Raw genomic sequence first — 18196 nt, forward strand, 5'->3', positions numbered from 1 at the left:
CGACTCTGTCTTTTGATTTCTCTTGGTGGGAACGAAATATATTAGGTGTTACTGGTAGAAGCGTTGTCAAACACTGAATACCTGTGACATCACGTCCATTATTAGAGTAGTACTAGTATCGAAATAGACCACAATTCTACAGGGCTCTCAGATGTGGTAGGGGAATGATAGCTTAAAATTCACTATGTATATCCACAAACATGAATTAAGGAACAGTCTACTCTTTAGAGATCATCACATCTTCAATAACGCGACGGATCAAGACTTTCTTTCTCTTAACCACTGTCTTGTACAGAATGTTCCCCTAGAAGGTTGAATCGAAGTCACGTTTGTGAATTGATGGGGCCCTATTAGGATGACTCACCGTTGAGCATATGAATACGACGATCAACTAGTACATGGCCAGTAACACTTCATAAAATCTGGATAAGTTTTTGAAACATCACGAATTTCCACTAGTTCTGGGTCTTCTTCCTCTTCATCAACAAAATCATCGAGCTTTGGACAAGAATTAACTGAGAACTCACAAAATAAATTATCACCGACGGACTCTAATCTACAAAGTTTGTTCAAATAAGTAGAACTTAGTGCAATGAATGGTCTTAATTGTATCACGCTTACATTGTAAGAAATGAGTGAGCGTGATTCGACTGAGCCAGGCAAAATCAACAGTACCAGTTGACTAACTTCAATGAAAACTATCCGATTTGGCTCACTTTTGAGTGTACCACTCAGCGACAGAATTTAATTACTGATAGAGTAGCCAAATACTACACGAACGTCATCCGGTTTCTTAAAATGCACAACTGAGTCATGTGCATGTATTATCCACCAGATGTTCCCCCAGAGATCTGAAAATCCACTTCATACTACGTCTTTCTATGCCTTCCTTATATTTTCCACTAACACATTGTTTTTTAAAGTCATTCATTAATAATCTTAGGCTAGTGGTTGCTGAACCATGGATACATGGTACATTTAGTCTTCGAATTTTCCAGGGGTCCTATGGAAGGTTGACCATTCTCGAATTTACACGACTATTTCATAGACGTCAGCTCACTAGTATCATCAGTAGCGTAGGTCACTTCCGGATTACTATCATGGAATAATTTGTTTGATGCATCCCCTTATATTGCTCCTGTATCTTGCCAAGAAATTGTTCTAGCACAGACGACTCCATGTGTTAGCGATGCTGAGTCCCCAACCACCACAAGAAGTATGTTGTCCCTGTGTATAACTCACCTACTCGTCTAAAGCTTTATTCATAGGCATATGTTCTTTGTAAACATTACAACTCTCAATGATTCCATAATGAATGACATTTTGTAACACATCCAAACTCTGTCCGGCTCATCCTGCTAACTGATAAGCTATCCTCCTACGCACGGTATATAACTGGTTCACAGAATAGAAGTGATTAAACGTATGTAAAAACTACTATCTGAGAAAGCATATGTTTCCATCTGCAACATTGTCTTAACTTGTTCTAGTTTATTTGGGCACATATAAGGCATTTCAAACCACAAATAAAAAATCGCCGATATGCTAAGTCCCTCGAAAGAATCCCAACTGAGATTTTACTTCTCCGTAAGAATAGAAGAATTTGAGAGGGAGTTAGGTTACTGGTCGCTGATAAGATGAAACCTCAATATCGGGAAGTTCAAAATATTTTCGCATCGACCCTCTGTAAGTCTAAAAGATTTTATGAAGAAAAACTAGTTGGGGAATCTACAGAAAATCATAAACGCCTACACTAATACATGAGCCAAAGGACTAAAAGAAGAGACAGCTTTGAAGCGTTGTGAGAAGACAGTAGTACTGAATCATTAGTGAGTGACGGTTATGTTAAGGCTCAGGTGTTCTCAGATTATATTAGCAATACACATACCTTGGAGTTGCCCTAAACTTCAGTCCATGCACGCACCCCACATGCACACACTCTGAACACTATGACCATCTAAGAACTTTTAATGTATTTCAATACAAAAACCTTTGTGGCTTTGTGTACAGTATTCACTTGTTCCAAACTCGAGTGCTGCACACAAGCAGCTAGCCCCTGCATAAAAGGAGGCGGCGAGTCGTTGGAAAAGGTTCAAAGAACCGCAAATATGCTAATTATCGAGATAGTAAAGCTCATGTATGATAATCGACTGGCTAAACTAAATCTATTTGCATTGTCGTACAGAAGACCCAGAGGTGGTTTGATCGCAGTTCATCAATTACTTTGCGATAAATTTGCACATGATATGCCCTCATTATTCTCGACTTCCAAACAAGAGAATTTGCAAGGACGCCCTAAAAACGTCCATAAGTCTAGATCAAATTACTTACTCGACTTTCTCATCGAACCACAAACGGATAAAATTCATTACCTTTTTGATCATCAGCGTAGGTGCTCTTTATTGATTGACTGGGGGGCCTACTCTGGTTAGATTGGAATGGTGTGAGTAACAGCTACCTCGCGGTTAGCACCTATCGTGGATTACACTGTCAACACATCCAGGTACTATGGCTGCTTTGAGAACCGTATAACACACATTACGTTATTACAGAAATATATTCGTTAGAGCAGGTACAAACAAAAGAGCGACCACCACCGCATGGGCCAGTGCATGACGTGAGACTGACTGATGAGCGATAGTTTTTTATGAACTTGATGAGGACCGGTAAACCTTTCCAACATTCAGTGACCTTGTGGATAGATGATTTTGCTAGGGCACAGTGACATTTCACTGGTCCTACAACCACAACGCGTGATTAAAGCTTTCAAAAGAACAGTGGATTAACTAAGAGATCGTCATTGCCAGGACTAACACAGGTCTTGCCTTCTGTCCTTTCAAAACTGTAACTGATGATGAATGAATGAATACATGAAGCGTGGTGATATTATGTCCAGCATTACTTATGCTCATATGTTATGCACTGTAGTCTTTTTAAATTGTTTTTTCATCATTGGTGCTTTGGAATTGATTTCTGGTTTTTTAAATCTGTTTCAATTTTATATCTAATTTTTTATGTTGTCATTTATTTCAATTTATTTCTCATAACGACCATATGAGGATCGACTAACCAACTACTCCTTGACGTGATGACGGATGGCTTTAGAAATAATAAGGTACGCTGAAACTGACAGAATACCACGAAATTTGTTACCGAGTATCTTACGAAGATTTTCTATGAAGATGACGCTTTGTTGGTTATTGAAGATGTTACGAGTTATTTCAACGTCACTTGCTTCTAATGCTTAGTGGGCTATTTGATTCTAAAAGGTGTGGAGTTGTTAATAAATTTTGTTTTTCTCCCTATTTCAGGGCAATCAAGGATAAATGCTCTAGAAAAAGAAGAGCTAGCTCTGCACGCGCTGAACCTACAGGATGACTCATAAGACCGTTTTGTAAACTAGCTCTTCCTTCTGTACATAACCCGCGAATTTTAATTTCCAGATAAACGACTGGTGGTTTGCATCCCGTGTTCTCTCTTTCGTGTGAAGTGCTCGGTTAACATTGTGTGTTGTGGTTTTAGGTCTTCCTGCCTTTCAGTGACTGCTGATTACGCGTGTTACATAGGTGTAACGGGGAATCACCATATAAGATGTTGATGGATTCCGTTTTCTTCCTGCAGGGCGACCAAGGACAAACGCTTTGAAAGAAGAAAAGCAAGCCTTGAGTGCATTGAACCTACAAGACGACTCATAAGACTGTTTTGTAAGCTAGCTATTCTTTTTGTACATGGTCCGCGAATTTGCTGCAAGGAGTTAAGTTAATCGATCGGATTCTCACTTGTTTTCTGGTGACGCGATAAAAACTGGATAGTCACTTGCTGGGTGTCCACGGGTAGGGAATAACAGTCATCTAGGATTTTACGATTTTGGGTAAGTGCGTTGCTTGCCACAAGACCGTTGGCGGTAGCTCGTTTTACTACTTCATCACTCAGGTAGGATACGAGGTTATCAAAATGTTCGGACGTCCCATGACATCTAGGTGAGGAAATGGCTAGCTTACAAAATAGTCTTATGAGTCATCTTGTAGGTTCAGTACACACAGGGCTTGCTCTTCCAAAGCGTTTATCCTTGGTCGCCCTGCAATAGGAAGAAAACAGAATCCATTAGGAAAATCTTATATGATGATTTCGACTCCGTTAAAAAGGTTTTTCGTAACTGTAGTGGGTATTTATCGTTGGTAAACTTTTAAAAATCCGAGAGTAGCACTTATTTGATTGACCATAAAAGTGATCCTTTGTGTAAAATTATATCAGACACGCATAAAGTAACTAATTTGTGATTCAAGACTCATCCATTCACCTTGTTTTTGGTAATGAAGTTGTTTATATCTTTAAACACGCTAAAAAACTTGGTTTTGCACAAAAATCTAAGGATGAAACGCCTAGATTTATTAAAATGTTAGTCGATGTGACTCTCACGTTCGGACTTGGTTTTGTCCGTCTGTGTTACACATTGACTTTTCGATAAATGTGTAATTCTATGATGATCCTCAGTATATTACTGGAATAGGGCTGGATGTTGAGACAGTGCTCTCAAACAACTGTTGGTGCCTTGGGATTTACGTAAAAAACATTTGATTTTTAGATAGGTTTGTATTTATGTAAGGTCTGTTGTGTGTTTCTATGTACATGGTCCGTAAAGTGTTTCATTTAGCAGTTCAAGGGAACTTCTAGGGATGTTTCTTATGTATGCGATCACTTGGAGTTATACAGAACTATGGTTACCAAATCTCCTAAATACTCACGTTTTGATTTACTCTCGCACCTATACATGGTTTAATTAAAATAGTGCTTAAAGTGGGTTTATCACGTTTTGTATCGACAGAAGACAAAATCCGCACAAACTAAAGTTGGTGAATCGAACTTCACAATGTACACTGAAATGCATTATCCTAGATATCATTCTTCTCGGTAAATTACTTCTCACACATTTTCTTTTATAAACAGACTACACCAATAATGACTGTTTCCGGGTCAAATTACACTTTCTGAAGTTTTTGGGATATCAACTTTATTGTTAGCTTACACGGAGTTCATTTTCAAACGTGATTGTTCACAAAACCAGTTCTCGTGGTAATAAAGTGTTCGCTCGCGGGATCAAAGGTCCTGGATTTGATCCATTGTGGTGTGCTCGTAGACCCGCCAATGCCGCGGACTTCATATTACGATAAAACAACTGTCCAGTGCCTACTAGTTTCCAATAATGGTCTCACTAGGATCAATTTGTGACATAAAAATACATGATTAAAGGAAGTGCAACAAAAGGCTTGAAATATACTCAAAATTAAGTGTACGACTGTGTATTTCATTCTGGCTGGTAAACTAAGTACTACTACACGTTCCCTACCAATCATGTTGATCTTAAAATCCACATACTTGCATTCAGTCTTCAAACAAATAATCACTGATTGCGCGATGTAATAGGTTATCTTCTGTGATTGAAATTGTCTGAGATTATTTTGTCTCAACAGGTTGAAGTATGGAACTATTAAATCTATTAGTGAGCATTAACTATATTGATTCACTATAACGTGATAATTAACCATTTACTTATTATATAATGTAATAAAGATTTGTTATCTGGTAGTTTAACCAAACGCTAGTTTTGATATCCTAGTAGTATCGGTAGACTAGTACTATTTTCAACTCTCACAATGCATAACCAGCCTAGCAATGAACTTTGCTGAGTACTTTGATACTAGCGATAAGAAAGAAAAGTCATCACTTTAAAAACATCATTATTAAATTATCGAGCAGCAGTGGCATCACAAGTTATTTGAGTTGGCGAGAACTGTCTTTTTTTGAGCCAAATTTTGTAGTATCGTATAATGAGCCGAATTGACTCTTGTTGGATTATATTTCATTCAGTTCAACTGTTGCGTAATATCACTTGCCCAGGTTAGGAGTAACATAAGGAAGTACTTAGTTTAGCTTTTCTGGTTGTATTGCATTTGTGGACTATATTAGTCTTAAAATACTTATTCTCCATTTCACCTATTAATGCTCCAGTCTCGCGAATGTATTTATATTTTGACAGATTGTTCGAATTAAGAAGTCCTATGAGGCTGTAAAAATAATATTGTAACTGCATACTTCTTAAAATATGGTTGAAGTTTACAAGCTGAGATGCACTCTATCGGGTCATAAGAGCGACGTCCGTGCAGTCACTTGTCTTTCAGATACCAGGATTGTTTCTGCTTCAAGGGATTTAACAGCAAGGACATGGCATATTTCCAAGTTAGTCATCTTTCTATTTAAACTAATACTATTACATTTACTAACCGTAGTTATGATAAGTCATGTATACAGGCTATATCGCAACTATTATTATGTCTATCAACTGTAAGGTACACGAAAATCCGTTATTGGACAGAATTCCTGTCACTAGTAGGACAGGTAGTAAAGTTTACAGAATGAGTGATGAGAAATTCTCCTCTCAATAAGTTAAGGTCTTCAAATGCTTAACAAAACTTAATCGTGCAACCAATCTTTTCTCTGCTAAACTAGCTTCTTAACAGTGCTGAAGGTCATCTAGATCAGCATATATTCCTCCGGTTTTTGGTTTACAAAATTCGTCTTATCACATTTTCGGTATCATACATATGATTATCCCGATACATGAATTTATCAATAATGTTTGAAGGTCCACCATTAAGGGTTATTGCAGGTACGGGTTCATACGAACGTTGGTCAGTTTTAAGTTTTTCTTTTTCCAACCTGGCAACTTGGACCGATGCATATATGTGCCTAGTTTTACGTTGTAGCTGAGTAGCTGACTTTTTCCAACTGGATAGTCTCAAATAGTATTGGTAGCCACTTTTATTTATCAACTTACTATCTGGATATTACTGAGCACCTTAATAGTAGTAGTTGTTAATTTCGCAAATTATGTTATAATTCATCAAGGTTTTTTTAAGTATGTTGGAAATTTAACTGAAAATAAATTTTTTATTTGATAGAGAAGGTTGCGATGGCTGTGAAGATATGGTTCTTCTCGGGCATACGAATTATGTATCAGCTGTGTGTTGTCAAGATTTAGATAACGAATGTCATATTCTAACAGGATCACATGATAAACTAATTCGAGGGTATAATTCTATGTCTCCAGAAGCTCTTTTCACTTTAGAAGGGCATAAAGATACAGGTATGTTCTTAGTGGATATTACATTACTCATTTGTTTCTCCAACCAGTGTGTACTTTAGCTGTTGGAAATCACAAAACCATAATTAGTGGTTCTTGGGATAAATCAATCAAAATATGGAAGGAAGGAAAGTGTGTTTCTACTCTCACAGGTGAGTTTTAAATGAAAATGTTTTTTTGTAAAATTTGGAATATTAGGGTGAAAAAATGTGATCACGTTATTAACTGGTTGTCATCGGTAACTTCTGAATACTGTTTTCTAAAGTTGACTAAATTCGTACAATTCAGCATCATATCCATGTTTTTTATTGAAAAAAGTTTAAGAATTATCTGCAAGTTTATATAATTATTTCCGGTTTCTAAAATGTCAAGTATTTATAATAAATAATTTCCTTTTTCAATTACAAAAAGTTGTTAGGAACTTTTTCATTTCAGGTTATCCAGAAACAAACGCTATACTACACTAAAATAGGATTGGGGGATACGGTAGAGAAAGGAGAAACAAAAGATGAAAGATCTACTTCGAACACATGAGTCTCATTAAGTAAAAAAGTTGAACTCTTCATAAATAGTATATTTTTCACTTTCACAGAAATAAGAGTATAATTAGTTAATCATCTTATAAATTTGCCAAATAATAGAGATATTTGAATAGGGTCAAAAGCAGAAATATATTCTCCAAAATAGCATTCAACACTTACGTTTTGTAGTGTAGCAATTTCATTGCAGTAGTCTGAACAGTTAGCTTGTTTAAACTTACTCTTTTTAGTGCCAGCTGACTGATAATTTATTATCAAATGGTAAATATTACTTAAAGTCTATTATTTGATCTTGCTGGTTCTACTAATCTGCATGTTTTTATAGGGGAATCATGAAGAATATTTTTAGATTGCTGTCTACATGATATGATAGAAGTGATCTCTTAGTTGATATTGTTTGCGACAGTTATCATTATCAGTATGAATATAGAATAAAAAATACATTATTACAACTAATTTCCACTATAAATGGCTGTTCCAGCTATTTGATGATCAGTTCGTTGTAATTTTTACCAACATACTCACTGGTAATTTATTAATAACTCCCTATTATTTTGTCATAAAATTGGCAGTTAATTCTCTTATGTATAGGACATGAAGCAGCAGTATGGTGTGTACTCGTTATGTCGGCCGTAAATATAACCGGTCATATTGATGATTTAATTGTTATCTCTGGTTCAGCTGATCAAACTATACGTATATGGTGCCTACGTGGTCTTAATCAAGATATAAGTTCGCCTGACATAATTTTATTAAATTCTTTAAATGAACATAAAGACTGTGTACGTGCCTTGGCACGTATTGATGATTCACGATTTTTATCAGCAAGCAATGATGCCAGTATAAGAGCTTGGGATGCTACTACGGGTAAATGTATTGGAGAGTTTTATGGGCACACAAATTTTGTTTATGGATTGGCTTGTTCACCTGATTTTCCAAAATTTGTTTCCTGTGGTGAGGATAGAAGTATTCGTGTCTGGCTCTTACCTTCGGCAAGTGAATGGGCTCCTGAAAAACATTTTAGTTGCTTTCAAACTATTCTGTTGCCATGTCAGTCTGCGTGGTGTGTAGCTATGGTACCGAATGGTGATATTATTGTCGGAGGCAGGTAATTATTAAGTGTAAAAAGTTGTATAATCGAGTTTGAAATCTACTGGGATTCTTAAATCTTCCTGAACTAATCTAACGTTTTTTTTTCAGTCTACTCTGATAAGTTCCCTCCATCTAAATTATAAAATGTAGACTTTAAACGTTTTACAATTGATTTAAACCCACACCCCCTCTTTGATGACAAAGAAAACCGTTTAAAAAGAGGTATATTGCACGAATCCCATCTAATTATAGCCAACTACGAAACGTCTAAGTCAACGGTGATTATGTACATGTAAAACAAGTTCCACTCATCTTCGCTGCTGTTAATTTGATGTTGGTTCCATTTAGTCGTAAAGCGAATACTTTATCTATGGTTTTTAATTGGGGATGAATAATTACCTGTAATCCTTTGGAAGTACATTTGTTGGAGGGTGAATTGTATAGAGATAATTTATGTTCAACTAGGCTAGATTGAAATTCACAGGTCCTGCTCTTAAAAGATACTTAAAAATTGTTACAGATTTTATGGAATTATAAATCATTATATATCTATTTTGTGCTGGAATTGCACATATAGTGATGACGTTTCGACGTGTGTGTGTGGACTGTAGCAATATGACCACTGAATATTTTATGTAAAGTCCTATATCGTTCATAATCGACTGACTGATTCAAAGTCAAAATCCTTTGCTAATTTTCAATTTAGAATGAATGCATTGGTTGTAATGCTTAAGCCATTTGGTTTTCAGTTTGTCGGTCTGAGGTCCAAACTCCATTTTACTTACTTCTGTTCGGGCAATTGAGTAGTGCTTGTTGCTCTCACACAACTAATATATAATTCAAAGTTGACTGCAGAAATTTGTACTCGGTTCATGAGTAAATCAATCAGTCGACTCTTCAACTAGTTTAAGTTTTAGTTCATGATATCTTCCTGAAAGACAATAACGATAAAAATATGCAGTCATTGCGTTTAACCAGTGGATTCATTTTATTTTCATCAAATTACTAATTGGAATCAATGTTAAATAATAGGTGATGTAGTTAACAATCTTTCAGATTATTGTAAATGTTCTCAATTTTGATTGTTATTAGGAATGATTTAATACAAACAGAAGAGAAAGCCTATCAGATAAATTCTATCTGATTGGCTTCCTTTATCTGGATAGACTATCTAACTTTATTGAGTTGATCAAGTGTACTAAAGGCAATTTATATGCTCTATTTCTTTCATAGTGATTCGATGATTCGGATATTTTCATGTGATTCAACACGACAAGCATCTTCAGATATCTTGAAACTTTATGAGACAGAATTAGCCAATTTTAAGATTACAGTTCCTAGTTCTTCTGGAGCTGGAGATTTAGTTTTGAACAATTTACCGGGAGTTGAGGCTTTAACGAGACCAGGTATTTCATGGTAATTCATTTGTACTTACTAATATTCCCTTGTATGTGTTCCTATCGTGTCATTACACAACTAAGGAATTGTTGATTTATTCACTATCGAACCAAATGCTCATGTAAATTAATAGCGTCCTGTTAACCAACTCTGTGTTTTATACACAGTGATAGAAATGAATATAAGTTGAACGTTTATACAATCCTGTATCTTTTAGATAAAGCAGGTGACTTATTCGTCGGATACTCGTCTTTCAGTCTCACTTTTTTGTATGAGTGAGAGTGATACTAACTAACTATCCAGATTTAAGTAGAAAGAGTTTGAAACTGAGATCTGTCAGTTGGTGTATATCAAGTGTTTTATTCACGAAGCAATACTGCCTCATATCACTTGAAATAGAAATGAAATATTGTTTATTGTCGTTACTCACACTACAAACGTTTATTTTAATCAGGTACACCATACTAAGGAGGTGTATTTTATGGTGATGGAGAAGATTTATAGCTCAGGTGGATGGTTTTAGTGGAGTTTATAGCCAAGTCTTAAATTATCATTCAAGTTCAGTGGATCAATAAGACTAGTACTGTTGTTTATGTATATTTATGAAACCAGTTGTTGTTAGATTTATTTTAATGGACTGTAGAATTTCAACTGATTTCTGGGATCTTTTGTTAAAGGTAATAATTTTCTAGCACAAATTTGATAAATATGAAATTAAATTACGTTATTAAGGCTATAATTTTTCTTTGACTATTCCATAGTAAAAATCGGTTTTCTCAAGCTATAATTACTCACTTAGCAGTAGAATCCAAGATTTGTGCTTCATCCGAGTTGGTATCTATCTGATGATTGTAAGTTCACCCTAGTGTTTATCTTCACACAAAGACTCGAACCCATTATCTATCTCCTTAAAGTCCAGAGTGTTGCCAGTCAGGTTACGGAGTCATGATTTACATCCACTTCTTCGACGGATATGACTAACGAAAGTGAGAAAACACGTTCTAGGTTCTGTTACTAACTTCTGTCTAAAATATAATTAGGTAATCATAAGGTATCTGTTCTAGGATCTCATATGCCACTCGGGATTGGTTAAATTCAGCCTTGAATGTGAACAATAAAAAAATCCACATCCTTAAAAAGAGTAGTAGGTATGATCACTGTTCTGCGAATACTTATTTTCCATTATTATGGATTTTGATTATATAGGGAAATCGGAAGGACAGATCATGGTCATTAACGATAATGGCCGCTCTGTTTGTTATCAATGGTCTTCACATGGTACTCGGTGGATTGAAGTTGGTGATGTTGTGGGAAGTCAACCTTCTAATCGTCAAGTTCATGAAGGCAAAGTAAGCTATTATTGTCTCTCGCGCTTCATTAATTTTGTCGTTTTTGTTAACTGTTATGTGAAATTTGCATGTCGAATCTTATTACTTCAGTTACTGATAAAGATTCAGTTCTGTTATTGTTGACTAGTAAAAATAAGTCTTTCTTTCCTCATGAATCCCTGTCAAATAAACACGATGGTACGTCGTTACATTATTTGTTCAATTACTAATTTTTACTTCGTTATAGAGCAAACTTCAATCGTAATTTGTGTTAAGATCATTTAAGTACTACTTTGTTTGATATTGAACCCGTAACAAAGCAAAATAATTGATGGTTATAGCAATAATGTGATATGTTTCAAAGTTCATTTGATAAAAAATGTTTATATGCGTTCATGCTCTTGTATTGTAAAAAGTAAGCATATCTAATAATCTTTTGATGATTCCAGTATTTTGTTGTTTTTATTTTTGTCTATTCCCTAAAATCAAACTTTTGTTAGAATAAAGACAATTTATTAGGACGCTTTGATCAATGCGATGAATTAAATCTCGGTAGCTGTATTGAAAAGATTTGAAATAGTTAATTCCCTTCATTTGCCAGAACTATTCTGTTGATTAGCTTAATAAATTTTGAATACATTTATTTTGTTTTTATTTAGCTAATTTGACCACTATGTGTTATATAAATTCTCAATATATTTTTCAAAAATCTTGCTTGATTATTTTTAAGATTGAAGTAGACTAGATTTAATGAATTATAAGTGTTTTATGTTCCCAGTTCGTATCCCACAGGTAGTATTAGTTGGTTGAAGGTTTGAGATTCGTTTTGATAATAATTCTCCCACAAATTCGAAGCCTAAATCCTGAAATCCACTCTAACTGTTCTTAAAAACCGTATGTTTCTAGATGGAGTACCACTTACTTATTTTGATGACTTTACCATATCTTTTGATCAGTTCGATTATCTTGTCATTAGGGTCCATAGTATTACCTTATCCGCTATCTGTAGTCTGGTTTTCGTACAATCAACTCAATAGTTAATTAATTAACAATATTTTTCGAAGGGTTACCACATGAGTCTTTTAATTCTTTTTCAATATCAAGCCTATGTGCTTCAAGAATCACCCCTAAACTGAGAAACTCTACAGTTTCTACGTTTACTACAGGAGGTTTTTTAATGCCCAGTGACTTAGTTCATTCAACAACACTTAAATATATCTCTTGATTTTGTCGATAGTTTACACTTTTAGATTACGAGTGATTTACCAAGTACAGATTCTGTACTGCGCTTTAAGCCACACCAATTTTGTGTAGGGGCTAGTAACGCTACTGGGCTTGGCAAATGGAAGTAATTGGGGTGGGTTTCGAACGGAAGATTTGTTAAAGCTTTATACTCTAGTCATTAGACCACTACACAATTGGAGCAGGAGATTCAAAACAACATAGGTCGTTTAGATAGATGTCGCTGTACAATCAACCTTACAAGTTTGTGTAATATCTCTTAACCTTCATTCTATTTATTTTGTTGCTCAACTTATTAATCATTGCTTAGTTCATATGCATATTTTCAAAATGTGTATTTCGTCCATTTTATAATACCATTGTTTATATTTCATCTAAGGAATACGATTTTGTATTTACGGTTGATATTGATGATAGCATGCCTGGGCTTAAACTACCTTACAATCGTACTGAAGATCCCTGGTTTGCGGCTCATTCTTTTATTCAAAGACATGATTTACCTGCTGGTTATCTAGATACAGTTGCTAATTTCATTATTCAAAATGCAGGACCTCCAATTAATCCAGTTGTCAGCAATGATCTTTCTCACAGTGATCCCTTTACTGGAGCACATCGATATATCCCAAATAGCTTTTCTTCGACGATAACCAAGTCCACCACAAATGGAACATCGGTTTTTACATCTCATTTCCCACCCGATACCTTTATATCTATGAAATCAATCAGCCTTGGTCCTTTAATGAGTAGGTTAATTTTTGATATTTCTATGTAATTAACCTTTAAAATATATAATTCCACTTGTACATCATTTTATTGTTTGACCTATTCGTACTTGTTTATTATTGGTTAGTTTAATATGTCACAAATAATGAAATGTAAACGTGCTATACTTTTTGATGAGATTCTAAGTTACTAACTTTATCACTAATATACGCAATCAAAACCGAAGTTGTTAGTAATGCTATTATTATTATTATTATTATTATTATTATTATTATTATAACGTTTTATACTCACGGTATTCCATCACAACTTTATAATTGATTTTGTCCGCTAACCATTTATGAGAGAAATAATCGTAGATCGGTTAATAACCAATCAAGTTATTTTAATGGCGGTTAGTAATATGACCGTTTGTCAACTATTCATTAAACATAGTTAGTGATCGCCAATTTAACTAATACTTCCATTAAAGAATTTTAAAAATAGTCATACTGATCAATTATAAAGGTAGCTTAGTAGTTAAAGCACTCAACTTTTCACTATCAGGTTGTAAGTTCAAACACTGTTTCACCTAATTTGGTTCTGGTATTCGGTCAATATCATCCACCCATATTTCAGTTCAAAAGTGCAACATGCAATAATGTCTGGTCATTAAGTTCCTTTAAATTTAATTTGAGCTTAATCCCAGTTGTCTTAATTAATCAATTAATATTATCGCTTCGTGAATGCTTCTAATTAGTTTATTTGGGGCAAAGGTGGAGCCAGTCGTCAGGATTACCTACAGGCTCGTTACGAAAGGAACTATTTTTCTGTGAACATTCTGTGTGCTTGGTAATCATATATAATCGCCATTGAGTTTATTAATAAATACTATTATACATCTGGTATTTCCTCTTAAATCCACTTTTCGATAATATCCTACATATGAAGACTGCTACACCTATTTCGTATCATTTCAAATCTTAAATTGATGTATATTTAGCTTTAGAATTGTTACATGAAACCAGCTATTTTGGTCTTTTAATTACAAATGTGTGGGTAAAATATTAATGGAGCAAACTAAAAGACATCGATGTTTATTATTCTCTTCCTTAACATACAGCTAAACTAGAGTCGTTCAATGTCCAATCACCGATTCCGTTAAATAATGAATTTTTAGAAGCATGTAGAAAATTCAACATTGATGATTGTACTGAAACTGAAGCTGTTCATCTTACTACTCATATTCTAGATGCAATAAACAAGTGGACTCCCGGTATGTTATCAAGTTTAATATACTGTTGTCATATGCTTATTCATACGTCACATTATGCTCCAATAAAGTCCACAAATAAAGTAACTATCGTATATTGAAGTTGTTTCAAGGTGAATATTTTAAAATTGGGTAATTATTTTTTGGTGAGGGTATTAATTATTATTAGTTTAGTAGATCTTTGTCCATTCACATCATCACAACGAGGGAAAATCAACAAGACAAATGAACTAAAAAGTTAAAATACTAATTTTATCGACAGTAGTAACGAACAAAAGAATACAATTCAAAGAATTCTAAAGAAAACCAGTGAGATCGAGGCATGAAATGTGTAGAGTAATGATAATTTCAAGGTTTAGTTGATTATAGGAAAATGCGTGCATGTGCATAGCAGCAACTGATTTTAAACTAATTCACCCAGTCTTCAACCAAAAATAACAGTTTTACAATGAATTTCAACCAAAAAAGTCAGGACTTCCATAAGCATTTCAGATCAATCACTGAACAGATTACAAATATTCTTTCAATAAATCTTGACACAATTCTGCGTGAAGCAAAAAAGCACTTAGTAGCTGTGCATAATTGACACGTGTCCTGTTCACTTTAATGGTTAGTATTAAACAGCCTCATTATCACATCTTCCTAGTACACCAACATTAATACTGTTTACTCTTTGGTTCCCCCTAAATATGAGCAATATTCATAAAATATCTATGATAAATTATTAGTAACCTACATATTATCATCAACCATGGAATACCATATCTGAAATCCATTGCATATTGTAAAGGATGCATAGTATACTCATTATTTGTTAAGTAAAAAGAAATTCGTCTTTATCATGAGTGGAAAATAATGCGTAATTACAAATATGCAAAAATGCATAGTAATGAGTATTGCATGCATTGAATTCATCGTAATTTTGTAATCTTCACACATAATTGAAATTTTTTGAATAATTTTTTTCCAGTGAAAAAGCAACATGATTTATTAAGTATTAACTTATAATGGTTTATCATGTATGTTTAGATTGTTTTTAAAATTGATCTTAATTTCTGTTTTTCATAGATACAATATTCCCCTTATTGGATATTTTACGGTGTTTAGTCTTTTGGCCGATATCCAGTGATATTATATTTGAAACAACAAATTGGAATTATTTATTGTTAATTAGTTTTAACAATCCTGATTTGTCAAGTGCAAATTGTTTATTGATGTTACGTCTATTAGTAAACTCTTTAGCTGCAGATGGTCCAAGATTTATTGACACAATACAGCGTCAGTCTTTGTCGTCATCATCATCATCATCCTTAACAAATAGTAGTGATAAGCCGAACGTTGTACCAAAATCTTTAATTACTGCTGTTGGAATAACTGGGAGATTAGTTGAACTTGTTAATGATAATAAATTGCAGTTTGTAACGCGTAAACCACATCAGGTCAGATTTTATTATAAATTTCGTATTATTTGTGATTAGGAAATTTATTGAAACCGTTCAATTTAAAACTAGTTTTCATCACAAATTTTAAAATTTGTAGAACCATTAAAAACTTTAGCTAGCTTGGTGCCTATGTTTCGTTTTAGCTTAATTCTTCTCAATAAAACAGATTCACAACTTTGATTGTAACAGAATGTGAAACTTTAAGGTTTCGTCGCCAGCACGATACTGTTAGACCATTGAATCTAGATCCAACAGTTCAGATTTAAAATTGTCATCAATTCGTGATATTGTACAACTCTCATCCTTTATCATTGGTATCGCCTGTATTATTCTCGGAATAGTTCTGTATTTTTTGCATGGATAATAGTTACTATCAGTGGCTTGAAAATATGAACGTCGTGTTGGTGTTCTGTGTATACATTAAGTTCTATGATTTCCCTGTTTCGAAATTTTCATGAATTCAATTCCTAGGTTGTTTTTTGGTGTTTATTAATCGATGGATGCTGTTTACAACAAACTATTTTATCCGTCTTCTTATTTTTAGGTTGCGTTGGCCTGTTTGATGTATAATATGTCTGTACTTGTTCATTTGGCGAAACCGTTTTCTATCGAGTCAAATATATTTCCTCAACTGCGCTTTATATCTGGTGTTTGTATTCGAATAAGTCTTAATATTCTATCACTTGCCTTGGATCATGGTTGTAGTGGTGTTACACAATTACACCCTGAAGCTGTAAATCACTTATTTGTATCTATCGGTACCTGTTTATTATCAGTAACTTCAGGATTAAATTCAACAGATGAGCAGTTAAAAACACAACGTATTCGTATTCTTGCATCAGCTATGATTGGTTTGAAAGATTTACCTCAAAGTGTTGATAACGATGTAAATATTGATAACAATGTTGAAGAATTTACCGCCTGGGAATCAGTTCGTAAAATTATTAATTATTGGATAACAACACCTACAGTTTGTTCTAATGTACGAGCATGTGCATCTCAATTACTTTCAATTTTAGAATAACAGTATCAAGTGACTAAAAACAATATTTGTACTTATTAAAAATTTACACTTTTTGCTTAATATAACTGTTTTGGATTGTAAATTTTAAACACGTTTAAGAAGTATTCATATAGGTGTATGTGTATCATTTTCACTCTAATGACTTTTCATTTTTATAAAGTCTTGTGAATTTGTTCATATTTTATAGACGCACATTATTTTTTGTTGTTGCATATTGTTTTTTGTACAAATATGTGTTTTTTTTTTCATTGATTTTGTGATGTAGATACTAATTGCATGTGTAGTTTTCTGTTTACATTATCATCTTGCGTCTTGAAACTCTTCAATGATTAGTATACATATATACGGTTAACTCACTTCTACGTATTGGGTGTCTCGTTCAATAAATGTTTCACGTTTAAGCTAAAAAAATTGACAAAGTATAGCGAATTTATTTTGTAATTTAGACTAATAATAATTTTCTGTTTGAATAAATGCTACAGTCTAAACCCAAATCGACCTCATACAGGTTTGTATGCTGATTGAGAAACTGCACCCTTTATATGTTGGTTAATTAACTATACAATCCACAGTTAATGCTAAATCGTAAAGATCGTACGAAGTTCGTGTGTCTGATCAGTATATTGTGCGAACCAAAGTACATGAAATTATTGAAATCAATTAATAATTTCTTCGTGTTAACAAAACATAAGACGGACAGCGTTTATATGCATCTCTACTTAAATCGAAATTTAATACATAGTTTGTATCTACGTACAATAAGCTGAAAGTGAATTCCTTTCTTATATTTATTGTATTTTCTGTTCAAATTATTGTATTTGAATTCTGAGTTTCATTCATAACTTCTTCCTGATCACACAGTAGTAATAAATGGAAATTACAATATAACCATTTGGTCTTCATAGGATAGGGTCATACCTACAAATAGAATTTGTGTTATAATGTTCGATTGATAAAATTTTCTGACATAATCCTCTAGAAAAATTAATCATCTTATGAATTTTTAATACCTCTT

At 33.8% G+C, this 18196-nt stretch overlaps 1 protein-coding gene across 2 annotated transcripts; it reads left to right on the forward strand.

The window, feature by feature from the left end:
• Positions 1 to 2973: 2973 nt before the first annotated feature.
• On the forward strand, positions 2974 to 17929 carry LUB1 (Ubiquitin homeostasis protein lub1; the record flags this gene model as incomplete). Of its 2 annotated transcripts, XM_035731381.2 has the most annotated exons (10): positions 6104 to 6237; positions 6960 to 7144; positions 7192 to 7293; positions 8272 to 8788; positions 10006 to 10178; positions 11377 to 11519; positions 13120 to 13483; positions 14566 to 14718; positions 15784 to 16154; positions 16702 to 17929. In XM_035731381.2, 10 exons carry the CDS (start codon positions 6104 to 6106, stop codon positions 17179 to 17181), a joined length of 2622 nt encoding a protein of 873 aa, XP_035587015.1. In that variant the 3' UTR covers positions 17182 to 17929. The 2 variants fall into 2 exon arrangements, with proteins under 2 accessions (XP_051071625.1, XP_035587015.1); XM_051211555.1 differs by adding an exon at positions 2974 to 3871 and having other exon boundaries at positions 6038 to 7144; positions 7192 to 8788; positions 11377 to 13483; positions 14566 to 16154.
• Positions 17930 to 18196: the final 267 nt, after the last annotated feature.

This window comes from Schistosoma haematobium, chromosome ZW (genome assembly GCF_000699445.3).
Source record: "Schistosoma haematobium chromosome ZW, whole genome shotgun sequence".
In the NCBI taxonomy this organism is placed as follows: Eukaryota; Metazoa; Platyhelminthes; class Trematoda; order Strigeidida; family Schistosomatidae; genus Schistosoma; species Schistosoma haematobium.